The sequence below is a fragment of the Musca autumnalis genome, unplaced genomic scaffold (genome assembly GCF_047663935.1).
Source record: "Musca autumnalis isolate F117 unplaced genomic scaffold, ASM4766393v1 scaffold_2, whole genome shotgun sequence".
NCBI lineage: Eukaryota > Metazoa > Arthropoda > Insecta > Diptera > Muscidae > Musca > Musca autumnalis.
In genome coordinates this window covers 13925453-13952898 of record NW_027411755.1, presented here as the reverse complement: position 1 = coordinate 13952898, position 27446 = coordinate 13925453, and the positions used below count along the sequence as shown (strand labels likewise).

General features: G+C 34.3%; 1 protein-coding gene across 4 annotated transcripts; it reads left to right on the top strand.

Annotated features, from left to right (window-relative positions):
- The first annotated feature begins 496 nt into the window (after positions 1-496).
- Positions 497-26947, top strand: Ddc (aromatic-L-amino-acid decarboxylase). 4 transcript variants are annotated; one of them, XM_073967050.1, is made up of 5 exons: positions 497-1040; positions 16097-16182; positions 25083-25317; positions 25386-25784; positions 25856-26947. In XM_073967050.1, exons 2-5 carry the CDS (start codon positions 16103-16105, stop codon positions 26567-26569), a joined length of 1428 nt encoding a protein of 475 aa, XP_073823151.1. In that variant the 5' UTR covers positions 497-1040; positions 16097-16102; the 3' UTR covers positions 26570-26947. The 4 variants fall into 4 exon arrangements, with proteins under 4 accessions (XP_073823151.1, XP_073823150.1, XP_073823149.1 ...); XM_073967049.1 differs by lacking the exon at positions 497-1040 and adding an exon at positions 8521-8620; XM_073967048.1 differs by lacking the exon at positions 497-1040 and adding an exon at positions 12227-12250.
- The last annotated feature ends 499 nt before the right edge of the window (positions 26948-27446 follow it).

Sequence of the window (27446 nt, the reverse complement as noted above, 5' to 3'; positions counted from 1 at the left end):
ATGTTAAAGCCGGTCAGTACCGTTCCTTGGTATCTTCCATCCCCTACGTCACCCATTGATATGTTTCACAATAAAAAATATCCCCACAATTTTGAGCTCCTAAACTACTTAAAAAATTTGCGGTAAATAGTAAACAACCACTAACTAGAAACTAATTTACCTTGTTATTATTTTATAATAAAAAAATATCGGTTAATTTTGTTTTCATTCTCAAAACTTTTACTTGACCTCCAAAATTGTAATTAATATACCTATTAGTCCAATATTATAACCCTTAAAGTTCTTACAATTTGCCTAATTTAGAAAAAAAAACTTCCCATTCAAATGCCAAAATCCCACAAGAAAAACTAAAATCAAATCAAACAGAACAACAAAAAACTTCAGCAACAAAAGGGCCCTCGAAAATCTCAAACAATAAGCACACACATTTAACTACACACAAATTTTGAATGGACTATTCTAGCGTATGGTGTGCAATGTGTGATACGCACACTCCCCCTTTGTAAAGCGAGCAAACAGCCAGCCAACCAACCGACCCAACCAACCGACCCAACCAACCGACCCAACCAACCATTCAACCGGTCCTGATGCAAAAACTTTTTGCTTTAAAAGCTGCCCCAACCAGACGAAAACACTCAGTCGAGTTTTGATTGTTGCTGTGTTAAGCCGCCGTGTGACATATAACAGTAACTCTGTGCTAAACGCTCTCGCAGAAAATACAAGTGCAAAAATAACAAAAAAAAAACACTAAAGAACTATTCACCTAGAATTTTATAAAAAAAGTTGGAGTTTGTTTAAAAATAAATTTTTAATTCATTCAACTGCAAAAGTGAGACACAATCGTCTTTGTGTACAAAAAAGAGAAGTGCCCAAAAAAAAAAAAAACGTGTGATTAGATTTCAAAATAAAATTGCAAATTAAGCAAAACAATTACAAGGCTTTGCAGCAACAATAAAAGTGTTTATTACATTAAATAAATAATTAATTTGTTGCTGCCTGCATACTACTCTCCTCTTCGTTTCATTTGAAATACATAAAAGGTAAATTAAAGATAAAAATTGAATTAAATTGTGTCGCATGTCTTTCTGTTTGTTGTTATTGTATTCTATTAGATGTTATTTTTAAACAATTAAGTTCAATTAATTTGAAATTTGTGATGAAGATGCATGAAAAGGATTTTTTCGTTGAGTGTTGGTTTTGTATTTACTGTTGAAATTCTTTATAAGGTAGATGCTGGAGACGAAGAGTCTTTACGTCATGTATAACTTTTTGTGTGAGAATGCATATTTTTGTCTTTAAAAATAATTCGTAGTTATTATTCGCATATTATATAACTTGCAGCATGGAGAATAACTTTTGTGGATGAATAAAAAGTCAATTAACACTAATGGGTACTTTACACGATATGTTTTTTGCATATGAGTTGTCACTTCTCCAATACAAAATGTATACGCAAAGTGACAACTCATATGTAAAATACATATCGTGTAAAGTACCCATAAAGAAGACAAGGACAACACAAAACTTCAATACTCCGTTGCAATAGCTTAAAGCACCACCTCTGTGATAATGGTTTTAATTTAATTTACATTTGATTATTTATTTAATTAAAATGTATATTATATAAAATGTATGTATACATAATATATTGGTCTGTTCCAGTACTGCAAGAATCTACTAATTTTTACTATTTTTCCGATAACATAAAGACAAAATTGTTATCATAGTAGAAATTAGTAGCTTCTTGCAGGTTCTGGAACTGATCAATAATATTATTGTTCTGTTCCAGTCTTGCAAGAATCTACAAATTTTTTCGATAACATAAAGGAAAAAATTTTATCGTAGTAAAAATTAGTAGCTTCTTGCAGGTTCTGGAACAGGAATAATGATTAATTGTAAGTTAAAAACTTATAGTACGTTTATATATGACCGGATTTAACAAACCCACTGGGTTTCAAATGTCATTTCCGTTGTCGATACGTCAAATAAATCCTCATAAAGAAGGTTAACCCTGCAAAAACCTATAATATAAGCAGCATATTAAGCATGTATGCATTGCAAAAATTTGTAATGAAACAAAAGTTTGCTAACAGGAAATTCTAATAAAATATCCCCTGAACAAGTCGGAAACAAGCCGACGAAACGTTGGGAAAAATAATGAATTTAAATTGACTTTTTCTTCATTCAAAAAAGTCGACCAAATAGCCCAAAAATGACAGATAATACAAAATTACCATTGGTCAACAACAAATAAAATTTATTTTATTAACAGTCTGTTTAAAGCAAAACTAGTTTAAACCTTCATGACCTAAACGATTGTGATGTTATGAATAATCTAGGATAGCAACCTATTGGAATATGAAAAAAATAATTCACCAATAAATGATCAGAGGAATTCATATTTTCAAGATCAGTAAGAAATCCTCAAATAAGAATTCTCAAGTTAAGGCCACGACACATTAGAGCATGGTATTCTTGCTGTAGTCATATCTGATAAAAGACTAAAGACCAAGTTCGAACTAATAAAAAGTTTTCTGAATCACATTTGAATGAGGTCAAACTTGGTTTTTAGTCATTTACCAGATATGACTTAAGCAAGAATGCCATGCTTCTTATATGTGTCGAGGTCTTTAACGTCAGTGTTGGGTAGGTTAATTCTTGTAGGGGTTATTTCTTGTAAGGAACATTTAACTCACTGCCTAGTGATTTGAGAAAATTCGATTTTCAGCTCTGATTTTCATTAAGGTTGAAATCTTATTCCATATATGAACCATGTATTCTGTACCAACATCCGGATTCAAATAGCTGTAAAATCTGTTACGGCTAGCACGTGCCTTTTCTCTTTTTTCAAAATAACTTATCCTTCTGAACATATCCATCATTGAACTTATTGAGGTTATCCATTCCTGTCATGTTATATACGTATTTGATGTTGATATGTTTACACAATTAGCGAGAGTTTCTATGGCTTTTGCCCAAAATACACGTTTTCCCATATTTTATAGATAGGATATGTGGTAGCCTATCGATATTATATTTATGTACGGTACTGATAAAATAGACTAAATAAAGTTTTAATGTGTATCAGTGGTTATCAGGCACATCCGTTTCTAGTGACAAAACATAATTTGGTATGGAATCCGGCAGTCTTAAGACACTTTTGAGAAAATACCGCTGAAGCTTATCTACTTCCTCAAACAAACCAAAGCCCCATATTTGTGCTGCGTTGTTCGACAAACGCTCTGAAAAATCTTCCACTTTGCCACTAATGACATTTACGGCTTATTTAACACTTTTTTCCATGTTGCATTTATGCAGGTTTTCGACTTGATATTTCTATTTTCAACATGTTTGGAAAAGGTAATTTTTGGAGTTATGTTGACTTCTAAATAACAATATTCGTTTACTATTTCGATTTCTTGGTTGCGATAATACCATAATACCATCTTCCAGTGTAGACAATGGACCTCCGTTTCGAAATATCATTATTTTTGATTTTGCTAAGTTTACTACCATATTCCACTTTTCACAATAACTTTCCAGCTTCATTATCATCTTTTGCCCTAAAACTAGCGTACAAACTGGGCTAGACCAAGAGGTCTTAATGTAAACCCGGAAAAAAACGGAAATATGTCTCTTTACTAGGAAAACAAAACTGTGACACTTTGAAGAACCAGTTTTCCTAAACAAGACGATCAATATTTCCAACAAAGTAAAATATTTGGTAGTAATTCTGGATAGGAAACATAAATGGAAAGACCATATTCAAGAGAGAGTCAATAAAGCTCATAGATGTTGGTCAACCTGTAGAAGGGCTATAGGTGCCAAGTGGGGTCATAATCCTAAGATGACACACTGGCTATACAAAAGCGTAGTTAGACCTATTCTAACATACGCTTCAGTAGTCTGGTGGACAGCTATGGAAAAAAGTGTAATATAAAAATACTACAGAAAGACCAACGAATGTGCTGTTTAAGTGTAAGCGGCGCAATGAGGACAACATCAAAGAGGGCATTAGAAACTATTCTATATATACACCCAATAGAAATCCAGATAAGGTATGAAGCGGATGTCGCAGCTATTCGACTTAAAGTGATGGACGAGTGGATCAGTAAGGACCACGTAACATACCATCTAAACATTCTACAGGTAACAACGGGAGAGTCAATGGATAACATTGTATCGGACCGTATACCTGAAACAATTGTAGCTGCCTCAAGCGAGGCATTAATTCCAGACAGGGACTCGTGGATCGGCGGAAATCTAGCACAAATGCCGACTGGGAACTGTTGTTATACAGACGGTGAGAGAACGGGACTGGGTATCTTTATTGAAGAACCAGAGACCGAAATATCTCTTCGTTTGCCGGATCACAATATGGTCCATCAAGCGGAGATCCGAGCGATCACAGAGTGTCTGAACTGGCATAATGCCAACACGAGACCAACTACTGTAAACGTCCTTAGGGACAGTAAAACTGCAATCAACGCAATAACATCCAAGACAGTAAGATCACAAACAGTCTTGGATTGTATAAATTCGATTAACAGCTATACTCAGCATGACACGGTGCGTATAATATGGGTACCGGGACATGCGGGGAATAGAGGTAATGAGATAGCAAATTCTCTGGCAAAAAAGGGAAGGGAATTAGCAACCGTAAACTTAGCGAACGCAAAGCCACTAAACGCGTCTCGGCTAGAGTTAAAAACGTGGGCAAAAAATGCCCACTTATCCCTATGGATAAGAGAGGAATTAGGGGAAACCACAAAAATCCTATGGGGAGACCCAAATGAGGAAAAAACTAAAAACCTATTACTGCTAGGTAAAGCAGAGTTGAGTAGACTTACAGGTGTTCTTACAGGTCAACTGGGTTTACAAGCTCATCTGTAAAAAGTTAATTGTGCAGACAACAGCGTATGCAGGGCATGCGGAGAGGATGATGAAACATTGGAGCATTTTCTCTGCCAATGCCCCGCTTTCGCAAACATCAGATGCCAGTTTTTAGGGAACGACACAATACCAGATCTTAATCAGATAATTGTAGACGACCTAAAACAATTACGGTATTCTGTTAAGGGAACAGAGTTCCTTAAATAAACTATAGTAGAGTCCCCATCTTCAAAAAACTTAGTCTAGAGCGCACAACAGTCCTACTTCATGGCTTATGTGTATGTCCACCAGGACATGTGGCGATTACTCGTCCCTCTTTTCAACCTAACCTAACCATCATCTTTTGTAATACTTCTTTATCATCAGCTAATACAACAATATCATCCGCATATAATAACACACGTACATTAAGGTCATCAATAGTCAATCTTCCTTCTAAGTGGTAGATCCTTTAGGTACAGGGTAAACAATAATAACGGCGACAATAAACATCCCTGATGCACTCCCGTATAGGTATTGAAACTCTCAGACGATTCTTTATCCATACCACAGACCTTGTATTTCGTTGACATTCCCATATTGGGGAGCTTATAGATCAGGAGTCTTCTAGAGATCATGCCAAACGCGACTGAGAAGTCAACAAAAAATGCATAGACTTTTTTCCTTTCATGAAGCTTAAGGTGGACTATTGACGAGAGATTGTAAATATAGTCAGCCGTAGAATATCCGGATCTAAAGCCTGCTTGGTATTCATTTAATATTTTATTCTCGTCTACCCACTGTTTTATTCGATTATTCAATATTCCAATGAAAATTTTGGCAGTTGAATTCATTAGGGAAATTCCTCTATAGTTATTTGCCGCGTTACAGTCTCCCTTTTTAAGTATTGGGAATGTATTTAATAATTGGTATGTTCTGTACAAGGCTGCGTATTGGATATCATTCGTAAATTGTTGATGGTTTAAGAGTTTGTTGAAATATTTGTTCCGATCACCAAGCTTTTGCCTCTCATCTGTTTTGCAATTTCCCACCATTGTTTTGAATCGACGGTGTTTGATAGTTTCGCCTCTAGCTCTCTCGCACATTCATATTTCCTTTCATGGCATGTTTTCTTAGAAGTACTTACGGCTTCCAAGTATAAGATTTTTCCGTCTGGTGTATCAGTTCTTCTAAAGATATTAAGACGTTTAAAAGATTCTTAACGCGCTTTTTCACACCTGTAGATGAACCAATTAAGGGTTGAGTACATAAGCTGCCTTACCTGCTTACCTTGCTTGCTTCTGATAAAAGAACAAAAAAGAAAAGGGCAACCCAGTTCGAAATTTGCTCGGCCTTCTTTATTCTTTTATTTTTATTATGTCAGAAATGAAGCATGAAAGCAAGGCAATCAGGCAAGACAGCTTATGTACGCAGGCCTTTAGACTCATACGAGTTTGGTTTACTATTTGGGTTTGATTTTATTTCAGATTTATAAAGGACACAAGACAAATCCTTTAAACTTCTCTATTTTTCGCCGTTATTAAATTTCGATCCAAAGTTTCTTGGTATCTCCTACCTTTTTTTTCCACTGCAATTTTGGGAGAAGATTTAAGGGTTGTGTGTTGTTTTGTGTTTGCACTATGTAAAGTTCTATTGATAGTGGTAAGTGATCCGACCAAATCTTTTCTTCAACTTTAAACCTTCCAACCGGCTTTAATCCTTTGTATGTTACAGCAGCAATATCGTTGACAGAATTTCCCATCGTGTTTACAAAGGTGTACTGACCAACTTCATCTCCAATAGTTCTTCCATTTAATATTAACAAACCGCTGTCATCGCATAATTCCTTAAAACGTCTGGCTTTTGAATTACCTATTAAATCCTTTGAGTACCTACTTTCTTTGCCAGCCACAAGTTCCTTTTGCAAACATTTATCTAGATGTTGCTGCATATATCCTATCTCCTGCCAATATTAGACGTTTTCCATAACATTTTTGGAAGTCTCTTTTACCACTTCAAAATCACATAGCCAATTGTCACCTCTTATATAAACTGAGACGAACAAAAAGCTTGTTTCCGAAGTATTTATATTAATTGTATTAATATTTTAATATTGTTGAAAAGTGTGATTTACTCCAATTTGTAACAAATCTCTCCTCACCCCACATAACATTCCACCACTAGCTCTACCGTGGCTATGATTTCGTTGAGCACTCTGTCAATATAAATGATAATTTGTAAAATATTTCGTCCACCTTTCTTCTTCTGTTTCTTCAACGTGAGTCCCAATCAATGCGAACATTTCAAAACCCCTAACATATTCAAAAAAGTCAGGAAATGACACTTGTTTTTAGACCGTGTACATTGTATGTTAGTATTTTGAAAGATTTTTTAATTAGTTCAGATATTTCTAATGGATGCTTGTTTGTATAATTTTTTGGAAAATTAATTGTTTTTTTATACTTAGTAAGTTTTTTTTTATAATATTGTACTTCAAATTTAGGTTAAATTCTTCTCTATACAGACAATTTTGTATTATTTTTTTATTTTATCAGCCCGCGGTTTTTGGTCAACAAATTGTTTATTTGATAAGAAAAAAAAAAACAATCCAAGTGTTGTGGTTGAATAGTTACACCACCAGTCTAGTTTAAACCAAATGATAATAGTAAAAAATTTTTGTTTTCAAATATTTACTGTTGCCAAGAATTTGTAAACATGTTAGAGGAACTGCCCCATTCATAAGTTGGCATTGATTGCTAGCCATACTTTGCAATAAATTATGTAAAAGACTTCGTGCTGTAAGGTACATACTCAAATATCCATGAGATTTCCAGTGAATAATTTAGCATTGCAATAATGTATTTCTTATGGCTTGGCTTGATTTAAAGAAACGGTGTTTAAACTTTTTTCTAAATATAAGTTAAGTGTGTCGTTCGATTTTTTTCTTCATTCAAAATCAAGGCCAACAAGAATATTTCAGAGTTTAATGACGGAATGATCTGCTTTGTGTCTATTGTTTTGTTATTGTAATTGTTATTTAATTTTTAATGCGAGTTTATTAAGGCATGCAGTTAAATATGTACATATCTAAGATTTAAAAAAAAATTGACATAATATCTTAGCCTGCCCTTACATCAAACAAATGTTATTGAATAATTATAATGTCTACAAGGCTCGCGATTTGATAATACATACCTTGTTTCTGTAAATTTTTATTATTGTTTGTCTGGCGATTACAACGTGTATCTGTTTTTTATTGCATATAATTATTCTAATTAAATTGTAAAGATGCTGCTTCTTTGCTAGTTAAAAATTCATTAATTCATTTTATTTATAGACTACTAATTTGTTGATAGTAGTCTTCTGCTTCTCAACTATTATTAACTAATAAATATTAAACAGAATGTAAATTAATAAGACTACTCGTGTTTAAGCTAAACGTGTAGATTGTGTTTTTTGCCTTGAATGCTAATTTGCTCCAAATAATCTAGTTTTGTGTATGTTTTTTTCTTCTGTAAATTATTTAATTTTTGTTTCATATTTATTACAAAAAAATTCTTTCATTTCGTAATAAATAAATAAATTATTCAAAATTCTTTCTTTTCGTAACATTTTCTAAATTTGCATTCTATTTGGAAAAAGAAGAAGAAAAGAACACGTGTTAACTATGTCTGGAAATAAAGATACTGTAACTAACAAAGATTCCAAATTCACTATTAACGAGGATAAGTTGGATACTAATGTTTCGGTGAGTTTGATTATAATTATACAATATAGTGATTGTTTTCGTAAAATAACATTATAAATTTATAAAGAAACAAATGACGAAATATGCGAATTCCTGCAGATTTTGCTACTAAATCTATGATGAAAAAATAAGCCGCCTAATACCCTAGACAGACGGCAGCGTTAATTTGCATTAAGATCTGCATTTACAAAACAGCTGATTGCTGTTTTGTTGTTGTTTGCACTGTAATTTTTGTTTTCCTTGTGTCTCAGAGCATGAATATATGAATATGCTCTCTCTCTCATATGAATATGGGTTCTCTTTTATAGTATTGCCATATTGAAATACCTAAATGCGCTTTAAATTCAGTTAGATTTTGTGCATTAAGAATGTGGATAATGCGCGAATTAAATTGAATTAACTAGGCGTTTACACACACACAGTATTGGGAAGACAATAGCAAAGTTACATTTTCACCAATACATTCATACTTTTCTCTACACATATTTAAAAATTTATAAATGTATTTGTGAAAAAGGTTTGTATTTTTGCTATTGTCTTGCCAATACTGGCATTTGTAAACGCAGGGTAATACAGTTAATGCAAATTAACCCTGCCGTCTGTCTAGGGTATTAATCATTTTTTGGTTACCGACTAGGGATACGTAAAACCGATTTTGGGTCAATCGATTAATCGGTTATTAGCCGTAAAATTCTAACAATCGTAGTCGACTATTGACTGTGCGAAAACCGTATAATCGATTATTCTTAATCGACTTTCGAAAGTCGGAGTCAACTATAGCTTCGTTCCAGAACTAAAAAGTTTTTACACATTTAACACATTTTGAAAAATTTTCCCCGAAATGCGTTCCCAAACACCAAAAAAGTTGCAAAATGTTCACTTCTCTTTGAACAAAAATGGCGCTGAATGACTCTCTCTTTAGAAACTTTTTACACGACAAATTTGAGCGAGCAAAAATGTGCAACATGTTTGCCGGCTTCCGACTGGCTGACACGCCGACTTTGACATTTGTTCCAATTTTTTTGACGTTTCTGCCATTTTTCCGTTCCCGTACATTTTGGAAAAATGTGGATGTGGAACTCATTTTCGACAGTTTGCTCTTTTGACACTTTTATCATTAAAAAAGTACTGGAACGAAGCTTATTATTCGTAATCGACCATTAAGAGCAGTGCACATTGTCAGTTTTGAATGTCGATATTTCGCAGCTATCGATAACTGTCCAACCGTCCAGCAACCACAAAACATTTTGTGGTTGCATGATGACTGACAAAAATGAACGGCCACAATAGCAAGCACCAACAAAGCTGTCATTCAAAACTGGCAATGTGTACTCAGCTTTAGTCGTAGTCTATTATTATTCGTAGTCGACTATTAATCGTGGACGACTATTATACTATGTTTACATTTACGAAATCCACTCGATTTCATCTGTCAATTCCTTTGTGTATACGTCAAATGAAAACTCATCTGAAATCGATTGGATTTCATTTGACGTTTGAGCAATGGAATTGACAGTTGAAATCGAGTGGATTTCGTAAATGTAAACATAGTATTAGTCGTAGTTGACTATTGGGTGTGCTAAAACCGCGTCATGGACTGTACTTTTTTGTACATATGTACATCACAGATTGCATCAACGAAAATGGTCGATTATGATCGCTTTTCCGCGGTTAACGAATAATCGAAACTCGACTTTTAGAACACTCTCAAATAATCGACTAACCGAAAATCGAGTTTTATGCGGGGTACACACGATCAGTTTTGACTGTCGATTTTTCGGAATTATCGATAACTGTCCAACCGTCCAGCAACCACAAAATATTTTGTGGTTGCCTGATGACTGACAAAAGTGAACGGCCACACCGGCAAGCAACCGATTATTTGAGCAAAACTGACAGTCAAAACTGATCGTGTGTACCCCGCTTTAAGTTTTTCACGAAAACCCTATAATCGAAAACCCGATTATTGCATTTCACTGCGTATCCCTATTACCGACAAAAAAAAATCGTTAAAATTAAAATGCTTATAATAGGCCTGTCTGGTTACTTTCCAAGCAAGAATTGTCCAGCAAGAACTTTCTCAGAGAGTAATGTCATGTTCACACGAGCGTTTCAATTACGTTGTTCGCCTGTCGAACGACGTACACGAATTAACCCGTTTCTACGACACCATTCGTAATTAACAGAAACATAAACAAAATTTCCTTCATTTCTGTTTCCTTGTTTTCACGAAAATTTGAACCGAAAACACATAAAATATACATTAAATGAATAGGAAAAGCAATAGACTTTCCTTCAAATGTATCTTCTATATTTAACTACACACATTTCATTCATTTTTTCCATAAATTCTGAATAATTTTGTATTTTCAATATATTTTTATATGTTTCTATTTTCAAAATTAAAGAGAGAGAGAGACATGTCAAAACAATGTTTTGTGTATACAGACTTTCAGTTATTTGTTTCCTTTTTGTTTCTGATTTTTACGCGATTTTGAACTTATGGACAAGAAATGTGTGTGGAATAAAGAAGGAAACACAACCATCTTCCTTCTGCATATATATAAAATGTTTAGTTCATTGATTTTCATTCATCTTTTTCCTTTTTTCTAACAATTTTTGTGTTTTCAACAAATTTTTCAATTTTGAATTTAGACATGTCATAATTAATTTTTTCGATAAATTCTCTCATTTGTTAGGGATGGGACATAATTATTCGTCGTTCTGAGAGTATTTCTAATCGAACAACGTAGAAAAATCGTCGTTCGTTCATAGAATTTTGTGTGGGGAAATAAGTAATTTATTCGTAGTTATGGGTCGAACAACGAATAGAGAACGAACGACGTACCGTGGAAACGGGCTATAAGTAGTTTTTATTCTCTTTTGAAAGAAAATTGTAAAAAGTAAACAGACACCTTCCCAGCAAAAACCAGCAAGCAATCAGCTGACTTGCCAAAACAGAACAATTTGTCCGCCAATGAAGGAAGCAAAAAGTTTCTATTTTATTAAAAATAAACAAGAAAATGGACCAAAAAAGGATTATTCACACCTTGCAACTTTGTTCTCCAAAAAAAGCAATACAATTATGCTTGCTATTTCCACAATAAAATTGTTTTTAATTTTCACAAACATAAATCAACGAAAAATGAAAAACAGATGTTTGATTGTTTTGAAGAGAAAGAACAGTTGTTGTAGTGCATTGATGCTCAAAATATTTTGTTCATTAGTCTCTCTGAGAGTGTCTTTCCTTTGCTAAACCACGGCAGATGAGAAAAAAGAGAACGTGTGTTGTTGTTGTAGTCACGTTAACGTATATGTATAGAGATATCGCAATAGTCGGTAATGCATCCCATTTTCTGATTTGTTTGTAATCACGCTACAGGTCGCAATTTTGATCGAATCGTCACGAATTTTGGGAGTGGATGCGGGTCCCACAGAGGAAGAAGCCTATTTAGTTTGGTGATGGTCGGATAATATTCAGGAGTCGGAATAAGCGAAACGCTTATGTGGAGGAAAGTCAACGTTTTTTTTTATGCGAATATCTCCGCTTCTGGTTGGAGTATTCCAAAAGGAATACCCGTCAATGGAAGAAGAAAAGATCTCGTTTATATTGATGCAAAGTATGTTGGCGTAAGTGAGCAAACCGAGATATTGCAAAATTCAGTAATAAACCCAATTTTTCCATTTTTTGTAATCACGCTACTTTGATCGGATAGTGACGATGGGGGCCCCACAGAGGAAGAAGCCTATTGATTTTGGTGATAGTAGGATAATATTTAGGTGTCGGAATGGGGAAAAACTCATTTGGATACAAATTCAAAGTTTTATTCTTTGTGAATATATCGGCTTCTAGTAGTGGTATTCCAACGGCAAAACCTGTCAATGGAAGAAGAAAATATTACCTTTACATTGGTGTAAAGCAGGTTGGCGAAGGTGGTCAAACAAGGGAGATACCACAATAGTCGGTAATGCATCCAATTCTTCCATTTTTTGCAATCAAGCTACAGGTCGTAATTTTTAATGGATGGTCACGAAATTTTGGTTGCTTATGGGGGTCCCAGAGAGAAAGAGGCATATTATTTTTGGTGGTAGTGGGATTATATTCCCTAAAAGGAACGTTTACCAGTGAAAAGCTTATGCACAGGGGTAGTGGTGTAGGGTATCACATGGTCGGTCCCATGCCGACTATAGCCTTTGCTCACTTGTTTAATTTTGCCGATTTTTGTCGGCAACCAAAAAATACGTTGAAAAATCCCACTACCGAAAATTGAGGATTCTCTGTAAAAATTTCCCGGCATTATGGAATGTTTTCTGCAAAGAATTTAAGAATCAGATGAAACGTTCTCTGCAAAAATATGATTATTTTAGCTAAAACATATCCATTCACATTCAAAGTGACCGTCTTTTTATCTTTGTTAAAAAACGGATTGATAGATGGACAGTCTTCGGCTGGCTTTAAGACATTTTACCTACATATAGATTCCAAAAACCAAACTACAACTTTTTTGCTTCTCTATCAAAGAAACAATGCGTCGAAAAATTCTCATAATTTTTTTTTTTTGCAAAATCATTTATCGTCAGGGTAGCACGTTGCTGGAACCGCTAGAACTGCGTATTTTCTCTCACAGCAATAATGCATTCCGCTTAAAAATTTTGAGGCATTTCCATTCCCTATCTCAAAACTAATTTTGTTTTTAATTAATTCTCTTTTGAGTTGAGCTGTAAGGCCTTTAGAGATACATTGAAAAATTAGGAGTCTACCGAAGTCCCACGCATCCAACCATTACACTACGTTTCACGGGTGGTAAAGCCGATCTTCAGGTGTATTAGGATGTTGTTGTTGTGGCAGACGAAGGCAAAGCTTGGAAACTAGTATATATATATCGCACTTCATTAGATAACTGTATATGCGAAATTATGTCAGTTAATTGAAACTCCAAACTTTTCCTATAGCCTTGCTTGGTAATCCCATTTTTTTATTATTATATTACATAAATCGAGTTATAGCTCATTGGACAAAATTTATCTTATTCTAAGATTTTTTTTTTGGCTGGGGAGCCAAGATTACAAGTGTATTTCGTGTAAATTGAAAGAATTTTTAGAAAATTTATTGTTTGATATAAGTTCTGAATTATATAATATATAAACTCAGGTATTCTTTGTCATGTATACAAATTATTTGGCCTTTAAGGCTTTATGTTATACAAATATGAATAAATAAATAAATAAAAAAATAAAGTTTCGGTGAGGTTTACAGCAATTCTACAACATGTGTTTGAACAGCTAAAGACTGATTGCTTTTATTTACAAATTGTTCCTTCTTATATAACGGTATCCCTTAACATATATGTCTGTACATTTAATTAAATCGTCATCTAATTCATATAAAGTTCTAAACAGATGTTGAGTTGCAAACAGTAGGTCTTAAATAGTAGGGTTCATTAGCGGAATTTATTGATAACAACTCATAATCTGAATATCATTGTATTAGGGTCCTGTCCAGAATCCAGTCGTCCCAAATGTCACTTAGCTCTGCACTCAGAAGAGTAATGGAAGAAAGTGGAGCAAGACTAGCAGCAATAAACAGATAATTTAATCCATTTTTTCTTTAAATGTAAAAGGAATCATTGCAGATCCTAAAAAAAGAATCAATGAACTCAGGTTCATGATTAGGTTGAGATTGTCAACAATGAGATAACTTCAATTTGTCTCTCATTTAGGCAGACAAATAGTCTGGAGTACTTTTTTTACAAATATGTTTTAAGTTTTCAAAATTTGTATTTTGCTTTGATATTTCTTGCAAGACCGTTCTTTGCCAGGTGATTCTTGGTCGCCCAGGACGTCTGCTACCTTGAGGGTTCCATTCAAGAGCCATTCTAGTTATACTATGATGTGGCTTCCGTAGCGTATGGCCTACCCATTTCCATTTTCTTGTTGTTATTTGACGGATTATTGGTTCCTCTTTTGTCATTATCCACAGATCAATGTTTGTGATTCGGTTTGGCCAGAATATGCGACATATTATACGGAGGCATCTGTTCACGAATGCCTGAAGTCTATTGATTATATATGTCGTAGTTTTTCACGTTTCACTACCTTAGAGTAGGGTGGATTTGACACATGCGTTAAAGATTCGTAATTTTGCCTTCTGTGAGATTTGTGTGGATCGCCATATTTTATATAAACGACCGAAAGCGGCGCGCGATTTATTAAGCCGGTTATTTAAATTGTTATCTATTTATTCCTCCATCCTCTGACATTACGCTACCAACATAGCAAAAAGCCGATACGTACTCTATCTGTTGATTTTCTATATAGATATGCATATTTGTCTTGTTATTTATTCGCATTGCTTTTGTCTTTTCTATGTTTATTTCTAATCCCACATTTTTGGCCAGTTCAACGAGCTCGTTGAGTTTTTCTTGCATATCGGTGAATTTGTGTGCTAATAAGCAAATGTCATCTGCAAAGTCGAGGTCCTCTAGTTTCCTATGTAAATTCCAAACAATTCCCCTTTTCTTGGATTCAAGTTGCAACATAATTTGATCCAAAGAATAGGAGCGGGGATAACGGACACCCCTGTTTGACTCCTGTGTTTGTTTCAAAGAAATCACTGGTTGTTCCATTGCGACGCACATGTAGTTTGGTGTTTGTATACATAGCTTTAATTAGGTTTATTATTTTCAGAGGTACACCCTTTTTCTTTAATACGGACCAAATTGCATCTCGCCGAATAGAGAGGGGATCTCCATTCAACCGACTGTTCGATTATAATACGCAGTGTATTAGTCTGGTCCACACAATTACGATGTGGTCTGAAACCTGCTTGTTCGTCGCGTAGCGATTCTTCTACACAGTGTAGCCTGTTATTTATGATAGTGGCTACTATTTTGGAGTACTTGATGGGGAAATACCCATCACGGTTTTAATTCATTTTCTTGCTTTGAAATTGTCATATTATAAAGGAATATTAGAGCCCATTACAATTTGACTTCGGCATGCCTAGAATTTTCATTTAATATCTGGGGTCTGAGCCCAACGGTAAATTTAGTCAAAATGTAGAAAACTGGATGGATGGGTACTCAGCTAAGACATTATTATTATTTTTTTTCTTCTTTCGATATCAAGTTGTTGTTGTTGCAGAAAATAAAGAAAAATCCAGTATAAAATCCTTTAGAAGATGTTGAGATATTGTATATCAGCGTAACATATACCCGCACGGGATCTATTTTGCTATTTTATAACTTGATTACACAGAACCAAATCAACAGGAACTAAGGTTATATCTTTGTTGTGGCGATGTAGTCAAAAGATTGGCCAACACCACATTAAATTCCCAAAAAATAAGGTTATGTCTCAATGGTTCATTGAGAGCCTTTATATTCCTTGTTAGCCGTTAACGGAGTGCCCAGTTATTACTATGAAACCTCTTTTCCTACCTTTAAATAATTTGCATTTCTTCTTTTTTTTCAATAGATCGACATGGAGGCACCAGAATTCCGTGATTTTGCCAAATCTATGGTTGACTACATAGCTGAATATTTGGAAAATATAAGAGATCGGTAAGTAAGAATTGCCAATAAATAACATTAGGTTTACACCAAAGAAGACAAAGATTATATCAAAGCATCAGTATTCCATTGAAATAACTTGAAAGACTAATATGAGACAACATTTGAGAAGGCCACTATGGTTCTATAAAGAAATATTTCATTGGTCTTTAAAAGCAATCCCTCTCGTCTTCTTTCCTAAACAAGCTTCTTCAATTCGTTTAAAAGAATAATTTCTGCTATTGAAAATCTCCTATTTTTCTTCTGATATGTAACGCAGACAATTTATTTATCTTCTAGAACTTTGTTTCAAGTGCGGCTATGAAAATTCAAAAGTTAATAAATATTTGCGTGACAGCCCTTAAGAAGCTGTTAAAATAGATTTCGTCAGAAACTGATCTTACTGCAACTGCAACAATATTTCATCATATTTTTCGCCGCATTGTTATTCAATTTTTATTAGCCAGACAATAATGCATTTATAGAATCCCCCGCTTAGACTAAAAAACTTTAAAACAAAGTCAACTTCATATGTACATTAGAATTCCGGTTTACAGCAGGTGTTCGCAGAATATTTCAATAATTCAAGTTAACTCGTGTCAAATTTGTGACTAATGGGGATTATTTCAAAATAATTGTATCGATTAGAGTAAAAGAGAAAGTTTGTTACACGAACTACATGTGAAGGTAATTCCACGCAGGAAAAACGGAAATGAAAGTGTATTCCAGCAATTGTGGCATATTGAATCATGCTAATTAGCATAAATGCATTGAATGCTATTTTTAAAATAAGCTCCATGAATTAATTAGTAATTGAAATTTTGAAGGGAAATCCTTGATTGATATTGAAACTAATTAATTATTTTTATTCCGCGTGTTAAGCTAAAAATACATCATTTTTGACCTAGACATAATAATGAAAAAAAAAAAAAATGCCTGAATAGAGCCTAGTATTTATGTGGTGGTGTGGTCACTAGAGCAGGGAACTAGAATCAATTGCCGAATAAACGAATTTGGAAATTAAACAATCAATAGAAGCTGTTTGTACAACTGTATTTCCGTAATATTACAATATTTGGACCATTGAAAAGTAATGAATGAACAGTAGGCTGCTGATTATCAGAAAGGAGGTAAAAAAATTGCGCATTACTTTAATGCATAATTCAAGATCTTAGAAACACATTGGATCATCTCTCTGTTTACAAGTGCAAATAATATGCCAGATATTACAGTCAGTCTTTCAATACTAGTAAACAGGAATGATTGATTGGACCTAGCAAAATATCTAAAGGGCACAACCCAGTATCTTTTTTGTCTGATTAATAAAACCTCTTTCGTTACGAATAAACTAGGCAATAGTCCCATTATAAGGTTCTTTAGTCCGTTTATAGTTATTTATATAACTGTGGTAATTCTAGAGCTAATACATGTATTATCAACAAGGACTTTTGGGACGTGTGCTTTTATTAGGATAAAACCAATCATTCGTTGATCGTTCGTTTATATACCTAAACTCTAGATAACTTGCAGATCGTATTGTCTTTTAATGGCGGCCCACGGCCTTATATCAGTTATGGTTCCTTAGATTGTTAACTGTAATTTGGATAAATGTAGTAATTCGAGAGCTAATACAAGGAACTTTGGGACATGTGTTTTTATCAGGCTAAAAAAAGGGATCTTTGATCGTTTATATAATTGAACTCTAGATAAAATGCAGCCCGTATTGCCTTGTACAGGCGACATATATTTAAGAAGAACCTATTAAAAGGCAAGTCTGGTTCCCGCAACCACAATAACTCCAGCTCATGGTGGAATAATAAGGTGTAGCGCCAAAAACAGCTGATCTTCATACCAGTTGTCAAAATGCTTTATTGTGAATAAAATCACATACAAAATGTAAACAAGCAATTCACAGTAATGCATTATTGAGAGCAAATTTGACGTTTGACATGATTTGATGTAACACCTTCTTATTCCACCATGCTCCAGCTTCAGTAGAGTACATACATTAAAGTTGTTGTGGTTAAAACGATCGCGGTTGAACTTGTTCTACATACGGGTAGTACCACTGTAATTGTAGTTTGTACTATAACTTATGGAGTTTTTACATACATAAGTACGTAGGTTCCTCCTATTTAAACCTGCTTTTGTGCTCTTCCTCGAGTTTTGGGCCGATACAATTACTTTGAACAAATTAGAGCCGGCACCAAATGCATGAATATTTTGTGCATGGAATGATAATTATTAGAAACTGTTTGGGGGCATTAGTATTATGAGAGATGAAATTCTTGGACCTCCTTAAGACTAATGGGTACTTTACACGGTATGTTTTTTACATATGAGTTGTCACTTCTCGCATACAAAATGTATATGCAAAGTGACAACTCATATGTAAAAAACATACCGTGTAAAGTACCCATAACATAAGCAAAAGCATTTGCCAAAGATGTTTTCATTAATCAAGAACGAAAGTTAGAGATTCGAAGGAGATCAGATACCACCCTATTTCTAACCATTAATGATGCCAGCTAATAATTGGGTTAAGCTGATGCGATTTGGACGAAGAATAACTCTGACAACTTCAATAAACTTGAAACAAGCAAACATTTGTATCGCTCTCTTTGACATAAGCAGAATTGCCACAATTTTTTAATGATATGAAGCAGGAGATGATGAAAAATTATGGGACGCAAGATGAACAAACCATAGCCATCCATCAAATCTCAAAGCAAACATTTTCGAAGGGTGATAGAATTGTACTCTACTTTAATATCGGGTGTTTTTTTAGTGGTATAGAACTTCGAATTGAAATAAAACACAAGAAAATCGTTTTAATGTCCATCATTTTGGCTTTATTGGAAGGATAATTTTATGCCATTAATGTTTAAATATGTGGCCGCCGCGGCTGGCTCGAATAAAGCCTATTCTAGAGGTCCAATTTTCAACCATTTTTTGGCCCAATGACTCCACCCGCCCATAGAGCACACCAAACAGTCAGTTTTTGTTGATGTAATGGTGTCTCAAGGGTCTTATGTGGATTCTCTTCACTCCAAATGCGGCAATTTTGCTTGTTGACGTAGCCATTCAACCAAAAATGAGCCTCATCACTGAACAAAATTTTGCGATGAAAATCAGCATCGAGATCAATCTCATATTCGGCCCATACACCAAAATCACGACGCATTGCATGGTCTCGCGGCTTTAATTCTTGCACAAGCTGGATCTTGTAAGGTCGCAAGCCAAGATCTTTGCGCAAAATCTTCCATAAAGTTGATGGACAAAGCTCCAATTGCTGTGCACGATGGCGAATCGATTCATTCGGGTCCTCTTCAACACTTTGCTCTACAGCGGCAATTGTTTCTTCGGTACGCACTGTTCGACGTCTCTGCGGATGCGTATTATCATATAGAGTAAACGTAGTGCGAAAACGATCCATGGTTAACCGAATTAATTGCTCCGATGGACGATTATGTCGACCATAAAATGGACGGAGCTTGCGGTAAACTTCGCGAACTGAACCATTATTTTCGAAATAAATTTGCACGATTTGCAAGCGTTGTTCTTTTGTCAACCTGTTCATGATGAAATGGCAAACCAAATTTATATTTATATTTTTTTTTCTAATAATATAAGCTAGTCTGTAAGGATTGTAATTCCATAGACTGAATAAATAAATAAATAAATAAATAAAATAAATAAATAAATAAATAAACTGAACATAAATGACATTAGAGTTGCCAGATTTGACCACAAAATGCCAGTTTTATCTCTATTCGAAAAACAAACCTTAAAAAAAAAAACACCCGTTATAAACAGTTTGCATTACTATACAAAAAGCGACATTTTTGGAACTTCGTAAAACTAACTTAAGCTCGGGCATTTCCATTACCCAAGAGCAAATTTTGAAGGTTCAAAGGTGATCAGATAACGCCCTAGTTCTAACCATAGACGATGTAGCTGACGCGATTTAGGCCAGAATTGCATCGACATCTTCCATTAACCTGCAACAGGCAAACATTTATATCGCTTTTTTTGACATAAGCAGAATTGTAGCAATTTTTAAATGACATGAAGCAGTGCAAAATTAAGGAAATTTTGGAATTATACCCTACTTTGTGGAAGTTATTTCAATCAAGACATAGTGATGGAAATCACAGTAGAAAAAAGTTGAAAACCAATTTTTACATTTGGTTTCAGTAATTTGTATAAATCCCAATTATTGCACCATAATTTGAACTACTGTTCATTATTTTGTTTTAATTAATTTCAATTATCATATTGACACTTACTTAATAACTAGTTTTCAACTAGTTCCTCGCACATGTGACCGCAATTATCTTCCCCCCAAACACAGGTTTCACCAGACATTATCATATTTTTTTTTTTTTTTGTTTTTGTAAAAATATCTTAATGTACAACAGACAATTGTTTTATGTTTCTCTAGTTTAACAAAAATAACTGTGTGTGTCAAGGTTAATTTAGAAACGTTTTGTTTCTCCATTTTTTTGCTTCAATTGAAATTTAACAACATTAAAAACAATTTTTGTTTTTAATAAAAAAGTGAATGGGGAAACCAATCATGTTCTGATTTCCTGCATCAAGGTTCTTTTACATACATTCTACGCGGTTTCTTGTTCCGGTTTTGTTGCTGTTGTTAATAACAAATTATGGTAGTAAAGTTCTACTGAAACGATTTATTACTTTGGTATACAAAATAAAGCGATTACAGATAAATTGAACATTAAGCTGATTAGCAGCATCAAACGAATATTAATAATGCCAAATACCAAACTCCGCATAAAGAAAGGGTGTTTACTGAAACGTAGAATGAATAGAGTATGGGAAGTAAGATGACATATTGGGGGAAATCATGAACTACAATTTCCCGTGATTTTTTTCAATTTCTCCCTTAAGTTGCAACGGCGAAAAGACGCAACTCACGGGGAAATTTCATTCCTGATAACCCCCATTATGTAGTGTAGTAATCACGATGAAACCTTTGTTGAAAAATTTGTTATATAGTTACGAAAATACGAACATTTATGGAATTTTTCACAACCTTCAAAAATATACTGCATATTTTTGCTTTTTTTCATTATAAATTTGAAAAGTTTTTTTCAATTTTTTGTCTACAGTAACACACAAATAACAAAATGTTTTCTTCGTCTTGTGCCAGACTATGAAAATTTTCATGAAAATGTTTTGGCTTTATGGGTAAGAAGGGAGAAAGGGAGCTCCTTCACCTCCTCTCTATAATAAAAGTTTAACAATTTTCATGTTATATTTTCAATGTCTGGGACAAGAGTTAGAAATGTTTTCTTTCCCTTGTCTGCAGGAAGAATATTACTAAAATAAGGTGTCTTAAATTTTGAATCCCTGAAAAATTCAAATTTCAAAAACATTAAAATTGTGTCGCGTTTATGTTGCTGGAAATTTGTCCAACATGGCTTAATAACGAGTTTTTTCGTCAGGTATATTGACAACACTATTTCTCCTACATACTTCTCTTTCCAATTTATTTTAACGGCACTTTGGTCATTTGTCCAGCTCACATGTGAAAAATATGTGAAATTGTAAAATTTATAGTTGAAAAACATTCAAAATTGAGAATTGCATTGATTTTGTATCGTGTGTATATTTAGATGGGAGAGAAACGCTTTTCTGTTGTCCTTTTGCTGTTTGTATAACGTAATAACGATTTTTTGTCTGGTATATTGACAATACTGTTTCTCCTACATACAGCTTCCTTCAGTTTTCATTTATTTTAACGGCTGTTCGTTTAAGCTCTCATGTGAAAATATGGTAAAATGATAAAATGTTTAGTTAAAAAATATTCAAAAGTGTGACATATTATAATTCCTCTTGTCTGCATTAAAATATTTATGAAATAAAAGAGTTTAAAATGTTATTTCCTTTAAACATTTGCTTCGTCTTTTTGTTTAGATGAGAGCGAACCGTTTTTCCTTGTTTACTCTTGGTTGTATGGCGTTACAACGATTTTATTCGTCTGGTATATTGACAACATTGTTCCTCATTCTTGCTTCCTCCTTCAGTTGTCATTTATTTTAACGGCGATTCGGGTCATTCCTCGATTTCTAATATGAAAATTAATTAATATTTTATTGAAAAATATTCAAAAGTATGAAATATTGTAATTCCATTGTCTAGTTTCTTGAAAAATAGTGTTTTCCTTTCAATTACTTCGTGTTATGTGTTGAGATGAGAGAGCATCGTTTTCATGTCGGTTGTTCAGTGATGTCTCATTTGCAAAATTCATAAAATTGATGAAATTTGTGTTGGAAAAATATCGGAAAAGTTTGATATATAGAAATTTGAATAACGAATAACAATATAATAATGAAACTGAAGAAATTTTGATGTAGTTGGTTAGAAAATGTGTGTTTATTTCTTCTCTTTCCTTGCTAGATCGTGTAGTGTGTTCAGTGAACAGAGAAACCTTTCCGTGTTGTTATTTTTTTTTTATTATTTTGGTTGTGTAAAACGATTTTTTAGACGGCTAAGTTGACATCATTGTTTCTACCGGTTGACTTTTATTTCAATTGTCAGTTATTTTAACAAAGATTAAGTTTCTAGCGGATATCGTGAGTTGAAAATGTGTAAAATAATTGAATATTTTTGTTTTAAATAACGAAAACGTGCAATATATTCAAATTCCAGATAAATTGATCACATGCATACTCAATTTAAAGCTGATTACCAGCACCAAAAGCATAACTGTAATGCATAAGGAATTTCATACCGAACAACACAAAGCAGATTATTTTTGTTGAAGCATATAAAGGTTATATGTATGTGTCGAAAAAACATTCACTGATATGAGATAAGTCTTCCAAGTACTTTCGGAAATGTTCATGGGAAATTGTTGGTGTTAAAAAACCCTGGAACTTCTGTCATAGTTTTCTATGATCTTTGTTATAATCATAGCGATCATGAATACTCACGTAGGGAGCTTCTCACGAGTGAGTTGCAGCTCACTTCTCACGTCTCGACCTATCACAAATGACAAGGGAGGAGCGAAAAAAGTGAAGAGGGTTTCACAAGTTTGAAAATTGAAAATAGTGCCGCATTTTGTGAACCCTTGAAAATATAATTTGCGTTGCCATATCGTTATTTTATTTACAAATAATTTTGCAATAACTAAATTCGTAATTTTTTTTATAAAACATTAATTTATTTTAAATTAAATTAATATTTCTAAAACGAAAAATAATTTGTATCAACAATCCACTTTAAAAATACTTGGTAATTGATAAAAATATTAAATGTTTGATATGTGGCAACATCTGTAACAGCTGTTTTTGTTTTGTTTTGACAGATACATACATACATATGTAAAAATTGTTTATTTACGCCCGAAGAATTTCCGCAATTTGCAAAAAAGTGAACAAAAACCGTTTAAAGGTCATTAAGTGGCAAAAAGAAATGAAAATGTTTAATATTGCATTGTGAATGATGTGCGAAACGACAAACGCTGAGGAATACAAAGAAAACCAAGCAAAATTTTGTGGAAGTCGTTCCATGCGATGCCAATATCTCACTGGATCTTTTGTATTAGTTCAAATTAAGTTGTGAAAGACCCCATTTTCAGCATTTGGAAGGAATTTCAAGAATTGTAAATAAATACAATACGTGAAACATCCGATCTCTTCTCCAGCAATAGGACCAATCATATGAATGCTAAGTACAATTCGTGAAATTCGGATCCTATTCAACATTTGAACCAATTTCATGGATTTTAAATACAATTTCTCAATTTTCAAGAAGGTTAACCCTGCAAAAGGCTATATAATATAAACATGCTCTTTTTTATTAATTTAATCCTTCCTATTGTGGCTTGTTCGTGGAATATGCCATGCCAAGGTGGTTGTTAAGATACCATTCCACTGGGTTGTTGAAGATGCCATCCAAAATGATTTGGATCTTTTAGGGGTCACAGTCTTGTAAAAAGAATGGGCGAACGTGGTAAAAAGGTGACATATAACTTGCACTCATGCTTGAATAGAATCTTTGGCATCGAATATTTTGCTGGGAACCTTAGCGAAGTACCTACAAAAAAATTTTTAGAAAGGTGTTGCTCCTGATAGGATCCTCTTCCATTCCTGTTTTCATCATATGATTCTGAACCGCTTCCCATATCTGAAAAATTTTGGCCAACTTCAACTCCACCTCCAAATTACGCCAAACTCGATTGAGGTCTTCCTTGCTTCATTGATACACGGATAAACATGTATAGTTGCCAAAAGAATTTCTAATTATTTTTTATTTGTTACCTTTAACGTAAAACACAAATAAATACAATTGATAATCATTGCAAAAGATTCGTTTCTTGTCGATTTTTTCTATAAAAAATGTCCATAGTTACATTTTTTTGTTCAACTCACCTTGATTTCTGTGGTGAGAGAAAATTGCCTCACATTCTCACTTGTTTGACATTTATGATAGCTACTTTTCTCACGAACGTGAGTTTTGTTCTCCCTTATGCTGTTTATAATAAGGGAGGAGGCGAGAGTGAGAAAACTCACGGTGAGATGATGTTCATGATTGGGCTGAATGTTTTGGGACCTGTTGAAGTTTTTTGGAACAGATTGGAAACCCCTATCATGATTAAGTTAGAAGTTAGACAACCGTTTGTGAGGAGTTTCCTCTATTGGGAGATTTTCGGCTATGGGTAGAGATATTGTCGTCATTATCGTATCTTTCAATGGATTTAAGTATATGCCGGTATATAAAACTTTATGTAAAAGACCAATATTCTTCAGCATGAGCATGGAGATTCCATAGAGTACATCATCACTACTGTATGGAACTAATTATCCTATGGATTTTAAACCTAATAGATGAAATTTCCTATTTCCAAAATTTTCTAATTTTTATGTCTCCTTTTATTACAGTCGCGTCTTGGCCGATGTCAAACCCGGTTACTTGCGTCCTCTGATTCCCGATACGGCACCCGAGAAACCCGATTCATGGCAAGATGTTATGGCTGATATTGAAAGGGTTATTATGCCAGGTGTAACTCACTGGCACAGCCCCAAATTCCATGCCTATTTCCCCACAGCAAATTCCTATCCCGCCATTGTGGCTGATATGTTGAGTGGTGCCATTGCCTGTATTGGTTTCTCATGGGTAGGTTTCTACACGAACATTTCCATTAACAAGAAATAACTTATATAAATTCAAACTTATTCTTACAGATTGCCAGTCCCGCCTGTACCGAATTGGAAGTTGTGATGTTGGATTGGTTGGGTAAAATGATTGGTTTACCCAAAGAATTTTTGGCCTGCTCTGGGGGCAAGGGTGGTGGTGTTATCCAAGGCACTGCCAGTGAGGCAACTTTGGTGGGATTGTTGGGTGCCAAGGCCAAGAAAATACAAGAAGTTAAGAAAGATCATCCCGATTGGACAGATGATATGATTGTTTCCAAGTTGGTGGGTTACAACTCTTCACAGGCCCATTCGTCGGTTGAAAGAGCTGGTCTTTTGGGAGGTGTTAAAATGCGTTCCGTGCCATCGGATGACAAGAATAGTATGCGTGGTGAGGCCTTGGAGGCAGCAATTAAAAAGGATTTGGAAGCTGGTTTGATACCATTCTATGTAAGTTTGAAGCAACAAAAAAAAAAATAATATATTTTACTAATTATTTTTATGTTTTGTTTTTCATAAAGGCCGTTGTTACCTTGGGCACCACCAATAGTTGCGCCTTTGATCGTTTGGACGAATGTGGCCCAGTGGGCAACAAATACAATGTCTGGATCCATGTTGATGCTGCCTATGCTGGTTCCGCCTTTATTTGCCCTGAATACCGCCACTTGATGAAGGGCATTGAAACCGCCGATTCCTTTAATTTCAATCCCCACAAATGGTTGTTGGTAAACTTTGATTGCAGTGCCATGTGGCTGAAAGATCCCACCTGGTTGGTGGATGCCTTCAATGTTGACCCCCTGTACTTGAGACATGACATGCAAGGTTCTGCCCCCGATTATAGACATTGGCAAATTCCCTTGGGCCGTCGTTTCCGTGCCTTGAAATTGTGGTTTGTTTTACGTCTTTATGGCGTGGAAAATCTCCAAGCCCACATTAGAAGACATTGTAAATTTGCCCAAGAATTTGCCGCCCTGTGTCGCGGAGATGATCGTTTTGAAATTGTCGGTGATGTTAATATGGGTTTGGTATGCTTCCGTCTGAAGGGTGAAAATGCATTGAGTGAAAATCTCTTGAAACTAATTAATGGACGTGGAAATATCCACATGGTACCCTCAAAGATACGTGATGTTTACTTTATACGCATGGCTCTGTGCTCAAGATTTACCAAATCGGAGGATATGGTTTATTCATGGAATGAAGTTAGTGCTGCTGCCGATGAATTGTTGAAGAAGTAAAACAGCAAAGCAAAGAAATAAGCAGATGACAGTATTTTTTATGTGTTTCGCCTGCAAATTACTTAATAAGTTTACAAGAACTGGGACCATCTCCATTGCAACATATTTAGGGAATTTAAATGCTTCATGTTTTTTTTTTTTATTTTTTGTACACATCATTTTTTGTTAGTTTTTAAGATGTTAAATACCTACATGTACCTTTAACATGTTTATATAAATAAGTATGTACTATAATTAGTATTCAATTGTAGATGTTGTTAATTTTATGTCATTTAAAATTGGGACACCTTAAAGAGAACAAAAAACGAAACTGTTTCAAATACTCAACCATAAAATATTTAAACAAAATTATTAAATAAATGTTATATTTAAATGAAATAATGAAAGTGCGTATTCAATTTTGAGCGTAAAGTATTGGCCTGTTGGTGAGATCAAGTAGTTAAATGGTGCCATGAATACAGATGCGAGTAAATCGGATGCCTAGATGGTTCTGTGATAAATGCTGATCACATAATCTGCACGGTACCTTTGGGGGTGCTCAGGACATTTGTTGGTCTTATGTTTAAACTACCACTACCGGCCGAAAATATAAAATAAAAAAACTCGTGGTTTTTAACAAATCTAAGGCAACTCTGGTCGGTGGATGAACGTTTACAGGATCGCCATTGTACAAACAGGTGGTGGAGATCTCAAAGGAAGTCAGTAGTAATCATTTTCTGGAGATTACCATTGAAATCGGAACTTTATATTCTAGAAGACTACGCTTGTTACAGTCATATGCTACAATTTCTAGCCGACAGGCAGTACATCGAATGCGTTTGAAAGGGATAGAGGCTCATCGCTACAATAAAGAGGCGGAAAATCTACATGACTTTCG